The sequence below is a fragment of the Chaetodon auriga genome, chromosome 11 (assembly GCF_051107435.1).
Source record: "Chaetodon auriga isolate fChaAug3 chromosome 11, fChaAug3.hap1, whole genome shotgun sequence".
Lineage (NCBI taxonomy): Eukaryota > Metazoa > Chordata > Actinopteri > Chaetodontiformes > Chaetodontidae > Chaetodon > Chaetodon auriga.
In genome coordinates, this window is record NC_135084.1 from 6,999,926 (window position 1) to 7,023,030 (window position 23,105).

Sequence of the window (23,105 nt, forward strand, 5' to 3'; positions counted from 1 at the left end):
GTTAATTATGCTGCACCCCCCTGACTCTCGGCCAGTGAACGTGTCGTTAAATTGACATGTAAGGCCTGAGTGTTTTCTCATGTCAGCTGAGTGCAGAGTGTCTCCTCTCTGGAGCTGTGCCCTCCTGCAGCCGCAGACACACCAGCAGCTCCGTCTCTGCTGCACCTCCTGACTCTTTACTGCTCTTTATTTTTCGGCACAGTCTTGTATGCAAGGTTTTGATCTGTTCTGAATTGTTTCTCTGTTGGTGTTTTTGCTGCTGACCTCATACATTTATTGTTGCTGCTTTTGGGTTTTGCTGTATGTTCTGTGCTTTAGAAGCATTCCCTTTAGAAAGGTGCTCTATAAATTAAGTTGCTCACACAGTTTATCCTGACTTTTTCATGTTTTTACTCTGTAACAGCTGACTTGAAATGTAGTACATTTCAATACTATACTGAAGTACTGTTACAGTAATGAGAGTAAATGTAATTTGTTGGTTTCTTGGAAAGGGCACCACCTTTGAAATAAAAGTTAAATCCTCTTTTTAGGGAATGGACATTTTGATTGTCAGTTATTTTTTCATTATTTCTTTTATTCAATGGACAAATCGCCGTTCATGAAATGTCCAGAAAATGCTCTTCACTTCACAACCCTGAACCCAAGGCGACGTCTTCAAATTGTCACGTACAAACCAAAACCTGAACATATTCAATTTACAATAGAAAACAAATTTAAAGAGCTGGAAGCAGTGAATGTTTGACATTTGTCGTTGATAATTGCTTATAAAAATTGTCAATTAATTTTCTGTCAACCGTCTAGAGTAGTTAATGAGTTGTTCCAGTGCTTTATTTTCAGTGGTATTATGCTGTATACAGATATTTAGTGTATTTTCATAGTTTGACAAGTTGTGTTTTCTCTGAACTTTTTATGCAGTTTTTAATAAATGTGAGAAATGTCAACGTGGTCTCTTAGATCATACTGATCAGAGCATTGTAGGAACATATGACTGTCGGAGACACACGTGAAGGGTTCAAAGCTAAAACACAAGACTTTAATGATGCACAGGTGCAACGTGGCCTGTGTGGAGATCCAACAACTGTGATTGGTCTTCTGTGGCAGCTGCATGCTTCCCTTACATATTTCCAGTAGTAGTGGTTGTTTATTGTAAAAGACTAATAACTTCACCAATTCCATCTTGTCATTTCTCTAAAAGCAAACAAAAACCGATTTCCTCTGATGGAGCAGCTTGAAAAACTAAGTGATCTCCACCTGTTCTGTAATGTAGGACACGTTTGTATTCTGTGATATAGCCGAGCAGCTTCCCACTGCAAACCGCCTGCTTGCCATGATCGTCATTTTCTGTGACACAGTGAACAGGAGCATGTAAAACTTCAGATATATAACAAATGCACAACACTGCCTGATAACGCACAACACATCCATCATGCCACGCTACACCAGCCAGCAGGTTAAATATCTCCCCGCTTGCAGTGAAATGAACAGCCTGGTGGATATTGTGGGATTGGTGGAAACAAATAGGAGCTTTACTGTACACTGTATACTGAATTGATTTTCTCCTCTATAAATACAGGTAGCATCAAAGCTTGTTACAGCATCCACGATAAAAGCAGCCGAGCTTTCTGTGCCACAGTGCTAGATTTAATGATACATGTGCTGGATTGACAAAACGGGAAAACTGAACTAAAGCGTTCAGGGTCTGTGCCAATGGCAGATAGTGAAAGGACTGAGATGCTGATGGAAAAGACATTTGTAATATACTGTATTTATCCTGTTCTGTCAAGATAACAACAAAACAGAGGGATGATGGGTAACATAGATCTCACATAGTGTCAGCATAGCCTCCTTTGTTTGCAGTAATTAAACCAAGATGTTGTAATTTTTTTTTGCCAATAATGCATTTATCAGAGTTTCAGCTGTAATTTCCTTCTTTAAAATGGAGACAGTTATTTTAGATGGTATTGAATTAGCAATAAATGACGTCATCTTGTACTTTCACCCTCAGAAATAATCATATAAAATGAAAACTGTGACTAAATCATTTGCTTTCTTTTTCAGCATATGTGATTATTACATTATTTTTGCAATAGCTGGAGACAAACATCATATTTGCATTACAATCTTATCCACCCTCATGTTTTCTGACCCAGAGAAGCAAATCATCAGTCATCACTTCCACGTAGGCTGTGTCATCCTCCACTGTTGCCATCCAGACAGCAATCTAAGTGAGATTTGGCAGCCGCTGGGCTGCACTCACCTCACCTCGCTGAATCATGATGTATGATGTTTACATAGCCGTAAAATCCCCTCCAGAAATGCAATGCTCACTGCTTCCCCTAATTAAGAGCAAGTGGATATAAACATAGACGCAACCTCAAACGGCACAGGCACACACACCAGCGGAGGTGATCAGATGCTCAAATATATGCGGTCACATAGACACACACGAGGATCAGCTGTGCGTCATGCACACAAGCTGTAAATGCATAAAGACATGTTCACGTAACCTTATATTAGATGGATATCAGACTCAGTGAGCATCAGGTTCCTGGTCTGTAAACATCGATGAGAACATGCTCAGATCAGACAGATGCCTTCCCTTGTACTCAAACATATAATATGAAGTTATTGATCAGTATAAATCCTTTAATATTCCCACTCAAAAAAATACTGCCTGCCTGTCTCTCCAATTCATTATATGGGAATGCAGGCATCTGGGGACAGTAAAAGCAGGGTCAGTGTATTTATCAGTGTGGATGGGAAGGTGTTGAGAGAGCTATGATTTTATTGTCAACGCTTGCAGTGAAGTGTGCATGCTACACACACACCTGATGCAGACATGTCTACACACACACACACACACACACACACAAACACTCACGCTCAAAGAAGAAGACGAGCCCTCTCTAGATTAACTTGTCAGTGAAGTTGAGGGCCACGGTCCTCAGGGCTTGTCTTCTCCCGGGGCAGGTTGGCCCGTTAGCTGCTCCTTTTTATTTAGTGAGCTCTTATCTGCCCCTCTGGACCCAGGCAAGTCAAACTAAAATGGGCACAGACAGCTATCTCCAACATGCTGCAACAAAAAAAAAAAAAAAAAACGGACTTGAAGGGGCACTCAATCTTAAAGTCTTAATTGGAAAGGAGCACTGTTTCTAATGCAGCTTGAAAAGAATTGTAGAAACCAGATATCCTGCATGTTACATTTAAAAAATGATTTAATGTTGCATGTGTGTACGTTTGAAGTTATTTAAAACTGATATTTATACAATATTTTTTTCATATAATTGAACTGTGAATGTTTAGGTGTGTTCGGTATAGCATGCATTCAGGCAGAATTTGGATATTTCAGCCATTTATCCTTAATGTTTAAATATTTCAACTATTTCGCCATTACTTTTTGACAAACTGGCAGTCACAGAAGGGAACACACAGACTAAATAGACTAGAAATGAAAGGACAATGAGGGACAGGTGAAACTGATCAGGCTGCAGAAGACAATCGCACAGGTGAGAAACACACAAAGGCCGGAAGTGTAGTGAGGAGGACCCAAGATCTGACCCAGGATCCAGACGGGTTCGGAATCATGTTTCATGTGGCCGGTGGGGTCCTGCTCTGTGGGCCCGGGATCTGTTTAACATTTTGTGTTACCTGAGTGGATCGGAGAAGACCCGGCCGTGATCAGCCAGCACTGATCACGATGGAGCTGCTGTGTTTGTGTGTGCACTGTAACTTCCAGCATTGTAAAAGTAGGATTAGAGAGCATGGCCAGAAAGTAAGGTGAAAAAAACGCAAGAGCCACAGCAGACTCACCTCACAGAGCACAGATGACAGCAAATTAGCAATGCTAACTCTATAGCACCTGTGGCAATGAGCAGGCAATCATTGTTATAGTACGAAGAGGCAGTTGAAGTTATATTCATGAGGCTAGATGCGACACAATTGAAAAGCTGATTCTAAAGGAGATGTGTTTGTTTCGTGTATTAATGATGCTGTTTCAGTCAGCAGGAGGAATGAGAGAAAACCTGGATGTATTTTACAAGCTTTCTTGGGAAGGAGGGTGGATTATGAACAGGCACAGGAGAGACGGCTAATAATGTTATATTAGGTAAGACACAAGGTTTTGTTTTGAAAACCTGTATATTAATGTTAATCTGCGAATAGCATCAGCTGTGAAATCAGTGCTGATCGGGTTTGTGTTTCCCAGCTCGGTTCGAGTCCAGCGTTTCTTAACTCTGCATGGGTCCTCGTCCAAGCTTTCAAATAACAGACTGGTCCATGCTGGTTCCAAGTAGGACATTTCCGGGTCTTACTTGGTTATTGGGCACACATTTTTGGACCTGTGAAGACCTCTAAAGTGAATTATCTGACACGACACAAGAAGTATTTCAAAATAAAACAGGAAACAATGAATTAATGAATGAAACAAAGAAAAACATAAGCAGGGCGAAATGTCACACTTAGCTATAACCGTTTAGCTAACTTTCAAACATTTCCTCTTTAACTTTAGCTGTTCCAACTTTTCATTAATACGTTTTAATCAACATTTTGTATTACATTTCATTATTTCACTAATTTATCCTTTATGTTTTACTATATCCACTACTTTTAGCTAATCATCCATTACTATAGCTAACTGTTTAGACTTCCCTTTTTGCTCTTTGAGTAGTTTTCATCCCCCTGGGAATTATTGCCGAAGGAACCATGGAGTGACACAGTCAGAAGTGAACTACACCTCATCCCAGCCCCAAGAGACAAGACAGCCTGATGCCTCATAAAATACCTCAACAACCACTGAGTTAAAAATGTGTCTACTTCAGCCTTGCTTGAAACTGACAGGTGTCTAAAAGTGCATGACTGAGACATAGTGATAACATTTGAGTGAAAGATGTGCAGCCATGAGTAAAGATCAAGCTGAATTCTGCATTCCATCAACATAGAAGAGCTGTGTTACAGGCAAAGGATGAATAAAATTAAATTTGAAAAATGAGATTCTGACCCATTTTCCTGACAGAAGCGGTGTAACACAAACATTTTTAAATACTAGTAGGCAGCTGCTGCCTTCCATGGACTGGACATCCATGGCTATCCACTGCTACAAGAGTTCATGTCGTGTATATTTATCAGCGCTCATATAAATTAGCCCCAAGTAGCAGAACAACATTTAAGCAGAGCTGTTAGATTCAAAAGAAAGAGTGAATACAGCTGAGGGAGATACATCAGATACACGCTATATCAGGACAGATTAGAATGCATCTAATTTATTCAAGCACTTTGGATCAGTGATGCCTCAGATGTGCACTAGGTCTTCATTTCTCCAACTCATTTGAATTAGCAACTTCTCTACAGTGCAAACTTGTTTATCCGTATGAGTCAGAGCGGAGACACAAAGAGTTCAGGGGCTGCTGGAGAGATTCAGGACGCCTAAACAGGATGAGTAGATGTTCACACATTATGCAAAGCCATGCCTGCTTGTGACCCCCTCATCACAGGTTGCATGCAAATGAGTTTTGAGCAGAGCTGAAGAGAGATTTTCCCATCTCAGATTGTTTCATTTGAATAGGTTTTAATGGTAACACGCAGTATTTCTAAAGAAAATAAATAATACATTGATATCAAATGTCCAAAAATAAATAGGATTTTGTGTTTTTTAATACTACCAATCCTGATAATCAACATGTGAACCTTTGTGTGGGTGTGGACTCCCAGGTGGATGTTGAGCAAAACTGTCTGATCATCCATTCTTTGATGTCAGTTGTTCCTGTCGTTGTGAAGCAGAAGTTACCGAGCGTTGGATTGTTCAGTCACTAACAGGAAGGTAGGCTGGGTTTAAACCGTCGTGAGAGGTTAGTTTCCCCCTACTGATGATGTGTTGTCAGGATGTATACATAGAAATGCAGTACATCACTGTTTCTAAATGATCTCAAACACTTCATGTATTGCATCAGTGCATAAACTTAATTGATACTGATTCTAATACTCTGATCTCCTTAAGGAAATTAACAGAACTAAATCACTGACTTCAGAAGTAATAAAGCTTTGAAAAACTGATCAGAAGTTTTTAAGAAAACTGTGATATTTAGCTCAGTGACTCAGCTCAACATAGCAGTGGAAATTAGAAATGAGAAAAATGGAAAGATTTGCAGTAAAGACCAATTAATTAATAGCTCTTGACTTCCCAAAGCAAAATGTCAGTAATAAAACGTAAGCTTTATCAAATAATAGATTCATAAATACACCAAATTTTGGGAGAACAGTCTAAAATGGGTATTTACATTCACATTAGTTTATTTTTCATAGAGATGAAATTGTTTCAGCGTTCCAGCCATTTGAGGATAAATGCGGTTTGGTTCAGTGATGACTCTCAGCATACACAATTAGTTGCATATAGTTAAAATACAGTTTTTCTCAGTGTTTATCAGCCCATGACAGAAGCGACCGGCTGTTGAGCTGTCATCTCTTATGATTCATATGTCTGGACCAAAGTCTGTTGTTCGTATAGTTTTCCTCTGATTGTAAGTTGTGTTTTTCTTGGTGGACTGAAGGCAGTCAGAGGCTTGATTGGGATGTTACTGGCCCGCTCTCTCGTCTGCTCAGCTCTGTGCGCTCAAACACAATGACAGGATGTGATGTCACACGGTACCAGTCTCCAGGCTGCAGGCAGTTTGGGCTGAGGCCTGCTGGCATTCGGGGGTGCCATGGTGACCAGTTACCCACAAATGAAGAATCTATAAAGAGCTCAGTCTCATTTAAGTCCGATGGAAAGAAATCAGAGGGTCAGATGGTTTATTTCAATCCATATTTAGAGCGTCTGTGTACTTCTCTGTGAATATGCTCGTAAAAATTCAGTGGACTGTTTATTTTTGAGTGTTTCGTGAATTTTTTGATGTGAATTTTGTGGAATAACAGAACTGTGCTCATTTGGCGTCTTCCATGCTGAATGAGTTTCTTTCCACTGGAGGTTCTGAGAATAGCTTGACCCCTTCATGAAGGACCGGCAGGCACATTAGACATGTCAAGCCTCTTTGAAGATAAATCCTGGTTGGACTGTCTCCTCTGAGACTCAGGGACAGACAACGCGGAAGTTACTTCAAAAAGTAAACCCAGCGAAAGATTATTTCTCAGGCCTAAAACAGACTTCTGCCCATTTTTCGATTGGCAAATCAGCAAATATGCTACCTGTTGGGTCTGAACAGCCAATCATAGGGCTGCCTACGGCCACGGTCGAGGCCCTGCAGAACCAGCTTCACGACTGACGCCAGGGAATCAGGGTCAACATTTTGCTTGGCATGCATCCAGTGTCATGAACTGGAGGGAGTGAAAGGGAAGGGAATGGAATAGGGGGGGGACAGGAAAAAGAGCTAATATTTTTAACTCCTGCAGTGCGTCACAGAGATGTATGGGCCTGTCTGCTGAGGATAGGGGCGGCCAGAGAGAGGAGTATCGTCAGCCAGGATCTTTCATCAGCCTCTGATGTCATTCACAACATACAGTTTGCCTCAGGTAATGTTTCCATGATGTCCAGAAGAGGTAGTAAATATCTCCTTGTCTATTTTTGTAGCCATATTTTTTATAGCTTTTGCTCTTATATACACAGAGTCCGAAATGCCGTGCATGTGTGTCTGTCTGCGTGAGCCGCTTTCTGTGCATAGACTGTTGATTCAGCTGGAGCCTCCTGAATGCCTGACAGCCAACTGACATCCTCTGTCACTGGGCGCTGGTGTGCAATCATGACTCAATAAGCCCAGGAAATCAGGGGAGAGCAAGAGAGTGAAAAAACACACATCAGGGCCAAGCGGAGTGGAGAGCAGCGGAGCAGAGGTTAGCCGGCCTCGGGGGTATGAGGGCCCCGTCTACGAGCTTCAAGTTACATCCATCTTGTTCCAAGATCTCCCTGGAGAGTACAGTATGTGTGAACATGAGAAACCCTTTGGGGTGAGTTGACTTTAACTAGGGTTAATCTGCTCTCCATAGGAACATGCTGGCCTTACAGCCGCCACATATATACAGTATGTTTGGTCAAAATCAAGACTGGAATCAGACTTTTTGTCTTTTGTTTTGCCATGTGGACAGTGTTTGATTTGTTACTTTCAAAATGTGATATATTACATATTATTAGTTACTTTCATTTGAAACTCATAAGTTACTTTAGAGTATTTATTTATAAGTATGACTGTCATTATATTTGCCTATAAATTATGGTAACAGCCTATTATGGTTTGCAATGCGCTCAATTGCCATTGCAGTTCTTGACGAGGGGAGTTTATGTGACTTGGTGTAGTTACGCAACCATTATAGAAACATTTCAATGAATCCATCATATTGATTCCAATATAGGTAGTATAGACACTTTAACCCTGCAGACACCTGGAACCACCAGAAATATGTGTTGCTCTCTGTGAAAAGAATATCCAAAGGTATCTGCATTGTCCAGGTATTATGAATGTTTTATGGCAATGATTTGTGAAGGACAAAATAATTTGTCTAAAACGGCCTAAAAATGAAGGCAACCTCACTGCGTGTCACGCTGTGTGAAGGCTGAAATCCTCGTCAATGTTCTCTGCCTGTGTGGGTCAGCATAGATGCAGAGCAGGACACCATCAGGTGGGTGCAGAAAACGAAGAGGCTGTTCTTTCAAGGACGTCAGAACCCATCTGCTGAAGCAGCTCTTGGATTCCCTCCTTCATTAACACCAAAGGTTCTCTTGCTCACCGAGTGCAGGACTAAATTAGGACTCATTTTCTTGTGTGGAGTAAAAAAAAAAAAAGTGTTATATGAGCTTGTCTGTGAGAAATATGTTTATTTAAATCTGCCACCCATTAACATTAAAATTAAAGTGAGGGCAGGGAAAGGGTGCTGTGCTCAATAATTCCAGCAAAACCCAGTCGTAAAAATCCTGCAGTTGCTCTGAGGCCCTCTGCTACCTCATCCAAAAACATGGGGGCTGAGATCTTTATTGCCTCATGACAGTTATGTAATAAAGGTAATAAATTCTCTGCTTATTCATGTGTTAAGCTCATGTGGCTATTTAACAGTACACTTGTGCATGAAGTCCGAACTTGTTGAGAGATATATTTCACCGAAACCCTGCCTGGTTTCTCTATATTTTGCAGAGCGACAGGAATGACATGACATGAACAATAAAGCGAAAAAAGAACTTGGCTGATTTGCTTGTTGTATTCCAGTCAATAAAACGTGCCAATGATCTGGTAAGTGAAGAATGAAGCACTGTGGCTCAGAAAAGGGTCATTAGCAGCTGCAGATTAGTATATAGAGACAGATGGGTGAAGATTACCTGCAAAAGAGACAGTAGACTGTCACAGAGGAGTACTTAACAATGATTTTTGTACATTTTCAGCAGGTGACAACATGTCTGGATTTCCCCCGTTCGTTCAATCTCACCCGTCTGATTCTCAAGTAGTCCAAATTAATTATTCGCAACAGCACTCAAGTCTGTTTTTACCTGTAGTCAGTTGCCAAATACTCAACACCGAGTGCAGTGATGTGGGGTAGCCTGGAACACTATCCAGTGTCTGTGCTGGAAGTGGATTTACTCTGTTCTGCCAGTGTGGATGATTATTATTGGTACAATATATTGTTATGTTGGTTTCTGTGTAACCTTGCCAAGAGCTAACAGGGGCAGCAAATAAAATGCAGGTATGATAGCTGCTCTGTTTTCCAGCTGCAGAATTGGTCAAGGATTCACTTGTGGAATAAGAAAACCTCCATTTTCTCACAGAAGCCCTCAGATTTAATGAGCTCAGCTGTTCAAGGCTATCCGCCGTTTTAGCTAATCTGGGAATGCTCCATGTATGACCCTCTGGTTTTTGAGGTCGTGATTTTTTTTTTTTTTTTTTTTCTCCAGCCGATGCCAGCCACACCCCTCCTCCTTGTGCCCACAGCCCGCTGCATCCTCCCAGTCTTTGCTGTGGCAGAGCAGTGGAACATTCTGTCGGGAGGCCGAGCCACACGAGCCAAATAAGCGGTTTTGACCAATTAGAGAGCGTTTTCAGTGCAGGGTTCGGTTTGGATGGCCGACTGAGGAGCAAAAAAAAAAAAAAAAAGTGTGAAAGGACTGGAGCACTCGGACGTAGGCGGGGGAAAAGGCCACCAGCACAACCTGACCATGAAATATCCATGAGAATGTGTCGCTGCAACGCTCAGAGTTGCTTCACTCACTTGGCGAACTGTCTCCTGGTGAGGCAGGGCTTAGATGGAGGTTTCTGTGGTGAGCGACATATGCTGTCTTGATTTCCTCCTATCCATCCTCTCTGATGTGGGTGGGAAACAGAAAAGAGATGTTTCTGAATGAAGGCCATGTCGAGGATGAGTGGATTTGCGATGAATTAAGGATGGTTAAAAAAAGAAGCACTTACTGGGCGCACACTGTAGTGCAGCGGGGATGAACTCAGGCCTTGATACACTCGCACCAAAGTGTCCAGCTGTAAGCCGCTCTCAGCAGCTATGAAAAAGACGTCTCCAGAATGAGCCAAAGCGTGTCGTTTTAATGGAGAGGGAGGCAGAGAGATAAAGAGAGATCCACCGACAGGCGTGAAATATCTGCCGTGGGAGAGCTTCAGCTCTGACTCTGTGATGACCTATCTCACCACGGAGAACAAGTAGCAATTATGCTACAGAACTGGGCATGATAGGGCAGTCTATGGGAGCCCTGCCTTTTACCCCTTGCTATTCTAAGTTTACAGCCATCAGGGTCAGAGTTCACATGCAAGCCATCCCTCTAGGCTGTTTTTAGATTCAACCTATCAGACAATACATCTTTGTTTAAAATAAGTCCAAAATAGATTCTGCTAATATCTGTTCATTTTCAACATGTTTTTGCTTTTCTGTTTCCTGTTCATTGTTTGTACTGTAAACAGAGAAAAGCCAGTGAGCCAGTGCATAAATCCCCAGTGGTTTTTGTGCACCATCTTCTAAAGAAGAGTATTATGAAGTGTAGTTACCCCCCTTCCCTAATAAGTCCCCGTATTGTCACTTAATTCCCATATCCATGATTGGATCACACTGACGGGACTGTTTGGTGCATGCATCTCTCTCTCACTCTGTGTGTGTGTGTGTGTGTGTGTGTGTGTGTGTGTGTGTGTGTGTGCGCGTGTGCGTGTGTATGCATGTATCCTGCCCTTTCCCAGCTCTGTAAAATAGAGAGAACTGCACACAATCCAAGAATGACTCAGATGACAAGTAAAGGGCAGCATGGAACCGTTTTTTCAAACTACAAAAAATATCAATAGAAATAATCTGATATTCTAAAATCTTTAAAAAGAGAAAACGCCACAGGAAGACGTCTTTATACTGGGGATTGGTGTGATATGTTTTGAAATATTGTTCCTAGCTTTAAAAGAGAGCCGGTGTGAGCTCCAAAGGTGCAAGTGAATTTTTTGTGCGCCCTGCTGGTGGATTGTTTTCAATGTTTTGTTTTATGAAAATATCTTATTTCAAGAATGGAAACATGATAAAAATGACTTGTTGAAACAGGATTTCTTTTGCAGTGCTCTTCCCCTCCTTCTGCTCTGCCAGTAAACCTTCCCATGGTACTTCATCTCCTCATTGGGTCCCCACTCACGCAGGCCGGATTATGGATGGAGACTAGAATACTTATCAGGCAGAATTCACTGCTGCACCACAGACAGAACTGGGCTACGTATCCTCTGTCTCTCCACCAATACTGTGTGTCAGAACAACAAAATAAAAGCCACAGCAAACAGCCTTGGAGGACTCAGAGCCCACATTGCTTTCATTGGTGTCAAACCTATTGTTGAGGATCAGCAGATGGCAGTGGAGTGACCTCCATCAACGCTAACGATGACGAACGAGCAAGCTGATGGAATTTCACGATGATCGTACTGAGGTGTGAAAAGTCAAAAAACAAGAAAGGAGTTTATGTGCAGCACATTTATGAGACTTGAGGGGAAACGGGGATTACTAATGAATATACTCGACTCATTGTTCGCAGCTTCCCTTGTAAGCAATTTAGCTGAAAAAGCTGTCATGTGCTTGGTTTGTAAATGAGGTGAAACCGATTGGAGCTCAAACTCATTGTTGGCATGTGGTCTATGATGCAGCGCTCATATTCTCAGGCGAGGGAAAATGGAAGAAGACTGTGGAGGCAGTAACAATTCCACACTCTCGTAATCCTCAGGGGATTAATTCCAGTAGTCCCTGTTTAGATCATTATACATGTTCCAAACCTTCACTGAAGTCCTTGTGCTGTACCCTGGTGGTTGGTGGTCAGCGGGTCCACCCTGCTGCTGTAGGAACACTAACACGCCAGCTCACACCACAGTGTCCGCCATTCTCAAGTTTAAAAGTAGCACTGGTTTCCCAAATCCTCTTGGCACCTTATTATAGTGAGCCGTAGTTTATTGATGGTAAATTCATCCCAAGATCCCCTTTAACCAGGAAAGGAAGCCAGATTGTTCAGTGTATAACATGTAATTAAAATTTGTATTCTGTGTTGCTGTTGTACGTGTTGCTCTCTGGTTAGAATTAGCATTATCACTTTTTTGACTGGTTTAGCATGGATCAGATGCTAACCGCTGAGAGATGTTGGCGCAGTCACACACCACATCATCCTTTCCTCTGTTCTCTAAATAAAGTGATGAAGCACTTTTTCAAAAGTGCTTTATAAATAAATCTGACTTGATTCAATTTGACTTTTCTTGACCAAAGTCCTCTGGGCCTTAAGCTGGTTAAAAGCCATGGGCCCACATTGGCGTTGACTGTGTCACAACAATACATGTCACAGGTGCCCAGTGCCCACTCGCATATCATCAAACGTGCACAAGCACATGTTAACATGTGGAAAAGAAGGATTGTGTGCATATGTGATAAAATGTCTGGACAGCTCATGTCTGACTCTGATGGGTCATGACCTTCAGGGATTTGGACATTAACCTGCATCACTTCTAGTAGCCCAAGATGCTAAGAATGAACAGTAAAGTGCAATAAACTTGAATTAAATTAATAGATTAGATATGAAAAAAGCAGCAAGTTGCAGGCGTGCAAGTGTGAACTGACCAAGTGCATCAGACAAGGCAATGAAGGTGAAACAGGAAAATATTTTCAGGCTACCAGTCACACAGGGGTCATGTCCCCAACATTGTGTCCAGGACTCTGGAGATTTAACAGTAGGAACCTAAAGAAGAATTGATATCCTACAATATCACACACATTACACTTGGTGGGTTCAGAAGGCTGAATTTTCTACTTTTAAAAGATCTTTCAACCTGCGATCATTGATTTTATGGCCACTTGGGGGCAGTACAACAAGCTTTGACAGATGAACATTTTACCAAACAGTTTGCACATTTGCACATCCAGATAATTGCATAGCAACATATCAATAACGTTCATTTAGACCCCAATGGAAAATGTAAGTCCATTATTCCCTCTCCTTTTAGCGTGGTTTTAGCTTCCATTAACTCCTGAGGGAAATAACTGGCTCTTTAGCTACTAAGTCTTCCAACATGCTGGTCAGGTAGTGTACAGAGTTTTATTTTAGAGTGTTTGTGGTAGAAATAGCTGCCTGGTGCACCAAAAATCAACACTGACAAGAGTGGCAAGACTGAGGTGAAACAAAAGTTGCAGGCTATAAAAATGGGTGATAATTGTCTGTGGGTTCATTGCTATGAACAACCTCTTTGACATTTGATATAGACATGAATCCATTGGTCATATAGAATTTTGTTCACAGTAGCTTTAACTTGACTATGTCAAACAACAAATATTAGCTAAAGGGATTTAGTATGAAAACAGGAAGCTTCACGTTTTCAGGCATAGAAAACGTATGTCATCACAGAGTGCATACTTTAAGTTGACATTGTTTTTTGTTTCTTTTTGGGAGGACATTTCAACCTCAGCTTACATTCTTCAAACTAAAACACTGACGGAGCATTTCAGTGCCTTTTTACTATTTCACACCCTGCAGATAACACCAATATAAATGATTGTGCTATACAACCAGAAGCCACCTGTCAGGTTTGCTAAAAGCCAAAACAACAGCACTCACCTTCTTTTTGCGCTATATCAACAACACAGTGGGAACTCCATGAAACCAGAACAAGTTAAAATGCCGTGAGCCCTCATCCCAAAAGTCATGGAGTAATAATGAGAGTCTGTCATCCTGCTGTAACTTGGCCTCTTCAAGTGGAGCAGGTAAATATTTAGTGAGGACTGTGATTGCTGCCGGCCATGGCCGATTCATCTCTGTCACCGAGTAATAATGGAGAGCCGTGAACACTAATGTGAGGGAGAGAAAACATGAGAACATGCTCTGTAGAGGAATTGCAGAGCTTTGCTTCAGTGCAGTTAACTCACTTCACTGTGCACTAATGAGGTTTTTTTTTTTTTAATCTTGAGCTAACATTGCAATCTAGAGGCCTTCTAACGCTACTTTTTAACTATAAAGTATTTTATTGTCCAAATAATGCTGTTTGTGCAGATTAGCGATCCCTCTGAAAACATGTTGTCGGTGTGAAAATGCAGCCTCTGCCAGACAGAAAACCTTTATAGAACGGGCTCGTGCGCGTGGTTCTGTTTTCCATTAAGAGCATACAAGTAGCTCAGTGAGCAGCCATGGCCCTCATCCAAGGAAATGTTTCTGCAGGCTCCATTAAAGATGGATCACTTCAAATGGTAATGTCAGATACATCAGGTGACTTTCCTATCGGCTCCCAGGGGTCAGCTGGCGGGAAGATCCTCCTCTGCACTTACAGGCACGAGGTAAATATACATCTGTGTAAACAAGCCTGAGTGACGGTTCGAGGGGGCGTTATGGGAGCACAATAAGGAGGGAATAAGGCCTCCATATGTGGATAAACACAGAGGGGAGGGATGTGTCCTGCCCTGCACAGCCTGCTCCTGTCGGGAGAATGTCCATGTTTGCCTGTCAGACAGAAGAATAGGGAACACGGATTGCTTGCAGGGTCAGTGGGAGCGGCTTCAAATCCGCCTTTGTGCTCTCGGGCCTGCGTTGGAGACAATGTGGATAATGAGGGAGGAATTTGGCGCAGGGTGCAGTGCACGCACACGCACGCACACACACACACACACACACACACACACACACAAACAGGGGAAGCACCTCGCCCCAGCTCCGGGGAGCCCAACCAGCCAGCTGTCTCAGCTTCTGTCTCCCCGGGGCAAGACACTTTATACACAGGATCCACCATCAACAGACATGATTGATGTCACTGGATACACTGTGTGAGCTGTTCAAACTCTCCATCCTCTTTTAAGAATAAATGAAACTTCTGGCGAGACATCAGGCCTCATTGTAGTTTGTGTCAAGAGTCATCAAGGGGCTTTTATTGGAGTGTTCATGAAAGCTGAAATCATATTTTTGCTGTATTTTGTACTTCTCAATCATCGTGTTTCATTGACAGACACAATTATTTTCAAGTCACACTCACTTTGTCAGGCACTGCAAGAACATGATGACACTAAGACAGCTAAAACTCTCTTTCTCTTTGGACCGTTTTAGTTCAGCTATAAAAAAGCAAGCCATTAATCATCTCCACGAGCCCAACATTATGCTACTGTGTCAACCTGGTCACTTTCCAACTCATATTCTTTATTTATTGCCATCATTTCAATGAATGTCAGGTTTACAAGTGTGTCCTTTGCTCGTAAAGAGCTTGATGACTGAAGCAGCTTCTCATTGCTTCTAATCAAAGGAGAGCAATATGGATCTTGAAACATTAACACGACACTGCAATGTGGGATAGAAAACAGTTTTTTTTTTTTCTCATTTTATTTTGGAGGGCACTCAAATGAAAAAAATGATGTGTATTTGATTTGAATTTCTCCGATTCCATATAACTCTTCCAAAATGTAAGTAGGCCATAGAAGTTTTTGGGAGCATTGTGGTGATTCAGAAGTGATTCAAGGTTTAGATCATTTTCAGTTCATGTGCAGGATACAGAAAACGGATACAAACAGTTCCTTTGCAGCTGGTCTTAAGTAAATGAAGAGAATAAAACAAACAGCACTTTTCATCAGGCAGTGGAAATGTTTGTGTTTGAGAAATCATGCCACGCAGTGCGCACTGCTGCAGGTCCCAAAGCGGGGCCCAGGGACCTCCAGGGACCCTTGGAGGTGGCAGGGTGGAGAAATAGTGTAATTGTTGTTTCATGGGGTGATTACTGTTTAGGTCGGATGATTTGCTCTCCTTTCACTGGAGATGAACAGTTATGAGAAGGGACTGAAGGGAAGCAGTCTTTTCTTTTGCGGTTTACTGATATCAGATGTTATCAGATGGGCGTCTGTGGCCTCGTGTATTTATTTGGGGTATGAAAGTTTAGGAGCCCACGGTGGAGTCTGTCAGGATTCAGCGGGGAGGGACTTTCTGGACACTGCGCAACAAGTCCGAGGGCGCAAGAAGTGGGTGATGAGAGTGAATGACAACACGGCGTGCAGTTTCTTAGACAAGACGCGGATTTTCAGGATATTTTTTTTTTCTAAACCACATTTGATTTATGCTGCCGCTTGGAAAAGACGTGTCGCAGTAAAGTTTATCCGGACTTTGAGAGCGCGCCGCGAAGTTTTCCCGACACATGCCGCAGCACAGAAAACATTTTGGAGGACTTATTCTTACAGAGAATGGCAAAGGTAGAGCGTTTCACATCCCTGATGCTTCACATTTCTCTCAGGTTTAATCGCAGAAGTAGCGCTGCAAGTTTCGAGCTGTCGGGAACGCAGCAGGTGACCAGCAGGGCATGAGATTTGGACCGCAGCTCGATCACAGGCTGTACTTTAATGTAACGGAGGGGATGTGAAATGGTCCCGACTAGTCACCGAAGCTGGGAGGATATAACTTGAAAGGAGCGAGTGTTTAAAAGAATCTCGGTCCACCATGAGAGCGCTGAGCTTGCTGTGCGTCATCGTCGGGCTGTGGGAGTCGAGCCTGAGCAACAGAAACTGTCCGGACCTGATCGTTGACAGCTGTCACTGCTCGGCGGAGAGGTCCAAGGACCTGGGCAGGCAGCACGTCCGCGTCAAAGTTGTGTGTGATGATGTGGACTTGATGGACACCCTGCCGCCCAGCTTCTTACCCAACAGAACTGTTTCCCTGTAAGTAGTTTATCCCACCACTGCCTACACGTCCTACCCACGGCGACACTAATTAGACACTAATTAGGCCATCAATGCGTGTCCCAGGGACACCAACCAAGATCTGGACACATTTTTCAGCTAACTGTTTGATCTGGACAGAGGAAATACAGTGAGTCCAAGGTTAATTTTTGTCTGAAATTGGGATAGTGTCTAGTGGATGATTTTTTTTTTTTTTTTTTCTGGGGGGCCTTGGAGCTCTCTAAGTGCCCCTGGAGATCCTTAAATCCCAGTTAGAGGACCTGAATTCATGGGCAAGAGCATTAAGTGTAATAAATTGATTCCACAAGGTTAAACAGCTTTGCAACAATTCATCAGGAAGTGTTTTATTCAGGATGAATAAGTTTTTGAGGGACTACACACAAGTGAAATAAATCAATAACTGCAGCTTATATTCTACAGAGTATTATCCTCCAGAAATATTAAAGGGGCATATTGATTCCCATAGATTCAAATATCAATACAATGGCTGAACTCAACTCCAGTTTACTCACCGGGACAATATATTAGAAGTACCGCAGTAATGTCATTGAAAGGAAGAAAAACATGAAATATACAAGATGACTTTGATTAGCTTTCATTGAAAAAAGATGACTGTCTTCATGCAGTTTTGTCTTTGTGCAACATTACAAACAGAAGCTTGTTAAGCCATCAGCTAGAATTGCATTATTTTATGTATACGGCTAATATAATTGACTCCCATAATTATTTCCTTGTCCATTATACCTGAAGCAATTAGTCATGTAATCAATTAGTCCATCGACAGACAATTGACAACAGCTCTGATAAATGATTTGTTGTTTAAGTCATTTAATTAAGCAGCAATTCCAAGAGGTGCCACGTCTGCTAATTCCAGCTGCTCAAACATGAGGCTTTACTGCTTTCCTGTGTTGTATGTCATTTTAAATGGAATATATTTCAGTTTTGGAGTATTGGTCAGACAAAATAAAATATCTGAAGATGTCACCTTGGGCTCTCAGACTGAACAAGTAATGGAAAAAAATAATCAACAGATTAATTGATCAAACAATTTTTATCCAAACCTTTATTTAATTGGTTAATCTCATTGACATTAGGATCTGTGTTGCAATAAAACCTGATCACAGTAGAAAAAATAGGCACACAGCCAGTCACACTCAAGCACATAGAAATAGCTTCAGAAACAAGCACAAATATCTTGATAAATGTTCTAAAATTAAAAGTTTGAACTCATCTAGTAGGATGTGATGTTGTAGGTTTAAGGTCCTTTGTAGTTCATGTCATTGATATGGTGCAAACAACTGGATGGTGGTCTTCCCAAGTTCAGCCTTTGCTGGTGGGCTATCAAGAGTTAACCGGTCCTGGGGTCTGCTCTGATGGACGGTAGTTTCATATGTGAGAAGAGGTGTAATGAGGCAGCTTCAGCAGGAGACATTCAGAAACAAGAACGGTAGTGTGGAGTTCTTCTTCTTCTGTCAAACTACTTTGCAGCCATACTGTCAACACTGTGAGATAGTTGGCAGCAGCAACAAGTCCTTGTAAAATCTTGCTCTTTTCAATGAATTACTGATTGAATTTATGACAGAGAAAGCTGTAGCTCGGTGCGCCTTTGGACCCATTGTAGTCCCCAGAACCCACATTTGAGAGCCACCATCCCTGCGTAAGCCACACTGGAGCCTCACCTGTCTTGTGTTGTTACACTTGCCACCTCTGCATAAATCTTTGCCTTTCACCGCGCTCTTTAGGGATATCATTTGCATTGTATTCAAAGTTATTCAAACATAGATTTTGCGCTCCGACGGGGAGAAACCTCCCTTAGTATTCATCTGTTCCTCTCTTGTAGATGAAATAGCACTTCAAACACTTGAGGGGGTTGATAACTTTCCCCACACGTCCCTCCTCTCCCTGCAGATGCACAGATTGACTGCTGGATTAATAGACTGTTTTATTCTTGGAAACTTGAGGCCTGCATTCGAAGTGTAAAAGCAAATACTAAATGTAAAGGCCCTTGACAAGTTACAGCCGTCCACTCATTCTGAACTAAGAGCGCAGTTGATTAATGGGAGCACTTTGCTTACTGCAATTTATTTGGAGTGGTGTTTGCTTCCGTGTGGGCAGGGGTGCTTTTGCTCTTTTATTTGGAGAACGGTTAAAGGCTTTGTTTTGTGCTCGACATTCATCAAAGCGGGGCTGTTTTGTAGCTTGCAGGTACTAATGAAGTTTGATTTTTAAAGTGGTCTACATAGATAACACTAAGACTTGAGGTCTTCTGTAAAAATCCACAATAAGCATCAGACTAACTGGTTGCATCTTGAAGCTGTTCTCTTACAGAACGACACCTCAGGACTTTCGTCGGTTCACTTGAGAAATGTGGTGTTGTGTGTATGCTGTGTTATGATTAGACCAGTACAAATAAGCCTATTCCTCACTCAGCCCTATTTCTTGGTGAACTAAATCCTACAGCCGAGCTCTAGCTGGCCAGGAAGCAGTTTTCCTGCGTTAGGAAATGTGACCTTTGTCAGGCTGAAGTGGCCTCCCTGCTCGCTCTTTTGTTTAGATGTGCTGTACAAATAAACAGATATATCAAGGGAAGTATGCACATACCGATCTCTCCCAGTAGACTGCCCTACAAATCTCCTGAATGTCTCCCCCGTGCTCTCTTCATTTTCTCCTGCTTTCAACACCTACATAGACTATGAGCTCCTTGTAGAGCCATTTCCTCAATGACAGCTCACACAGTGTGTCAGGTTCAAGTGTACTAACCCAGATCCAAATGCCACCTCTAATTAAAGGCACAGATTGAGCTCTGTTGCTTTTCTTTTTGCCCTTTATCATTGTATCTATAAAATGTTTATGAGGAACGGACCCCGCAGTAATGCAGTGCCTTTGGAAATGCCAAGAAAAACAACTTAACAAGTGAATAAAAGAGCATTAGCATAAATAAAAAAAAATGAAAATGAACTGTGTGTGAGAGCCTATCAGTAACTCTGTGCAGTACAACATCCTCGATTAACACCAGCGACTGTTTTTCTTATCGTCCATGTGGGGGGACCGGGAGTTGAGGAGTTTGGAGCTTGGCCTGACAGCTCTGTTGACCTAGGGACCTATCTGGTGTAATGGTTTTGACGCCGCCGAGCAGCAGAGGCACTGCCTCTCTGCAGAGAGCAGCAGCTGAAATTGTAGCCGACACCTGTCTCAGGCAGTGCTAACAGGACGACTCTCTGCATGTCCAGGAGAGAGGAGGGACAGATTGTGGAAGAGACAAGGGGATAGAGTGAAGTTGGGAGATAGACATGGAGAGGCAGTGAACGAGCCATTAGCGGAACAGAGGGAGTGACAGAGAGGATGCTGGGAAAGTGAGGATGGGAAGTGTTTGGTAAAACGTCACTTGATAGCTGAGACCGAGGCTGATTGAGATGATGTGACAGATTGTTTGGACGGGGAGGCGCTTGTTGCAAAGTAACAGCTGATTGTAACTAAACGTCTGAGTCTCCTCACTGCTGGAACCTGCATGTAAAGAGATACACACTGTGCACTTACATAACTGGAAACTGACTTTAAAGTTCTCATAAAGTACTACAACTGCTGCTGTTTTCCCTCCCACTGAGCTGTTGTGTTGCAGCCAGACCTGGTGGCATCATTTGCATATTATCCTTATACTTATTCTTACCTGCTGAGTTGAGCTGGTCCAGCGTGTGGGCTTTGATTTGACTTTCACATTTTTTTCCCCGACCCAGAACCTTTCTATAAATTAATTTACAGTGGTATAAATTTTGGCACCTGGTTTGGATATTACTTTAGTACTGTATTAGCTGGAGTTAGTGTTAGTCTTGATAGCAGCAGGTAAAATGCTGTATAATATTATTGCAGTAATATTTCTTAAGCAAACATCAAGCACAGGATTTAGACAGTTAACAGCAGAGATATTGGGCCAGTAGTCTCAGAACATGAAAGATAGCTGACTAGAGGTAATCTTAAAGTGACTATAATCATTATTTTTATTTCAACAATTCATCGCATGACTAAATGTATATGAAAATAGCTTGCAGTGATAAATCTACAGACAGTTATAACTTGACTCTACAGTTCTACAAAGCTTTATGTGAAATTCAGCCAATTGTTTTGGAACTTTACTCTTTTAGTTTCACTGCTCTCAGTCAGTCAGTGGTGACTGTGCCTGTAGCCCACTGATGAAAGTATCGCACTACATATTTGCAGTGTATTTTGAACTGGGTGTTGGTGCCGACATTCCTGGAAAAAATGCTGTATTAAGTTGTTGCTAATGCAAACTGAACATTTAACTGCTGCTGCAGCTTCACATTAAAAGCATTTAACAGGCGAAAAAACAAGTTGACTTTTATTATGAAATAGCCCAAGGAAATGCAATGTGCTTGCCAGTGAGATTAGCATTGACTGCTGTTGTTCATCAAAGATGTGTGTGCAAGATAAGAGAACAGTCATTTTCTGCATCTTTGACAGCAGCTCGGTTTGAAATGTTGTAGGGAGTCATGTAACATGAGGGAGCAGCCACAGAGAGCTGAAGGCTGCACACCTCCAACTTCACAGTGAGGCAACAAACTCCTTTCAGTTTCACTGGGCCCTGCTGTCCACAGACTCATGCCATGTGCAGCATCAGTCATGGTTCCCAGTTGCTAACAGAATGTTGGAAAAGGGCCAGTTACTGACTTGTAGTATTAACCCGCATTTGCTGTTACCACCAGTAATTACAGGTGTCGCCAAGTCAACCAGCAATCTTTGAGTTTGGTGTAACAAATGAAGACAATGTTAAGCTCGTGGTTTGTTTCTGTTGCTCCCAAGTGGAAAAACAAGAAGTTACTGCAGATTCAATGTTAGATCCCTCAATAATCTTAGCTTATCTTTTCATAAATGTCACTGGGCTGGCCTGCCTGTGTTCATGAATTTCGCTGTTACTGTCCATGCCCATAAGCCATTCATCTGTTTCCCAAGAACAGCAAACATTAGCTAACATCACTGGCAGAGATGTAATGTTACTAAAATGTTGTATGCTGCATATTAGTGTAAAAGGCCAAAGTGGCTAAATCAGCTTCTGAGGAGGAGATACTTTGGTTTTGTTTGTTTGTTTTTTTTGCAGTCAGGGGCCACAATGTGCAATTCTGGAGAATGATTCTATTTGTGGGAAAAAACATCAGAACATGAATTTGTTCATTTGTTTGTTTATATTCCCGTTAAAGCTTTTAAGATTTAGATTGCTTTCATAGTTCTCATCCTCGAAGGTTACTTAGTTTAAAAAAAGGAATGTCAGTGATTGTTTTTGTTGTAGTTTTCATTGACATAATTAACTAAAATTACATTACTGTTACAGTTTAGGGTAATTACAGCTTTTCTTCAGGATTCATGAAAAGAAATGAAGCGTAAGCGGTCCAAAAGGTATTTTGTGCTTTTTGTTTTAATTCAAATCTATTTTGAATTCACCAGTCGCTGCAGGGGAGATGCAGTGTTTCTGATTTACTGTACTTTGAGCTGCTGAAAGTGATCCTCTTCTGGGTTTGTGCATGTACTCTCATGGAACCACGCTAAGCTCCTCCAAAGCCCTGTTTGAAGGAGAGAAAATGAGGGCATTTGGTCTGGGCCCAAATCTGGAGGTGTTTGGCATAAAGTAGCCTGCTCTGTGGGCCCTCATCATCATCATCATCCTTTCAGAGACAGACAGGAGGGGCTGTTTGTGGTGTCTAGAGGGAAATGATCAGGACGAGGCCGTAGCTTGCTCCAAACCACTACAAGAACGTGTCAGTCATCATGCCAGTGCAGAGAAGGGCCCAGAAAACACCACAGGAAGCATGGCTGCAAAATAACTGCTGGGTTTTATATAATGTGCTGCTACACTGTAGGTGGACAGTTGCGGCATCATCTGTAGCATGAACGGATGAGTCAGAGGTCAGTATTGATCTGTGTACATCTTTTCTGAACAAACGTGGCACATCAGAACACAGTTTATTCTCCTCTTTCTTTTCCTCAAATGG

The 23,105-nt window shown here is 42.0% G+C and overlaps 1 protein-coding gene across 1 annotated transcript in view; it reads left to right on the forward strand.

The window, feature by feature from the left end:
• The first annotated feature begins 16,354 nt into the window (after window positions 1-16,354).
• adgra1b (adhesion G protein-coupled receptor A1b) overlaps window positions 16,355-23,105 on the forward strand; it is a 149,251-nt gene continuing 142,500 nt past the window's right edge. The window contains exon 1 of the mRNA XM_076743519.1: window positions 16,355-17,085. Coding sequence (XP_076599634.1) covers window positions 16,868-17,085 — 218 coding nt within the window. The 5' untranslated portion in view covers window positions 16,355-16,867. The remainder of the gene's footprint in view (window positions 17,086-23,105) is intronic.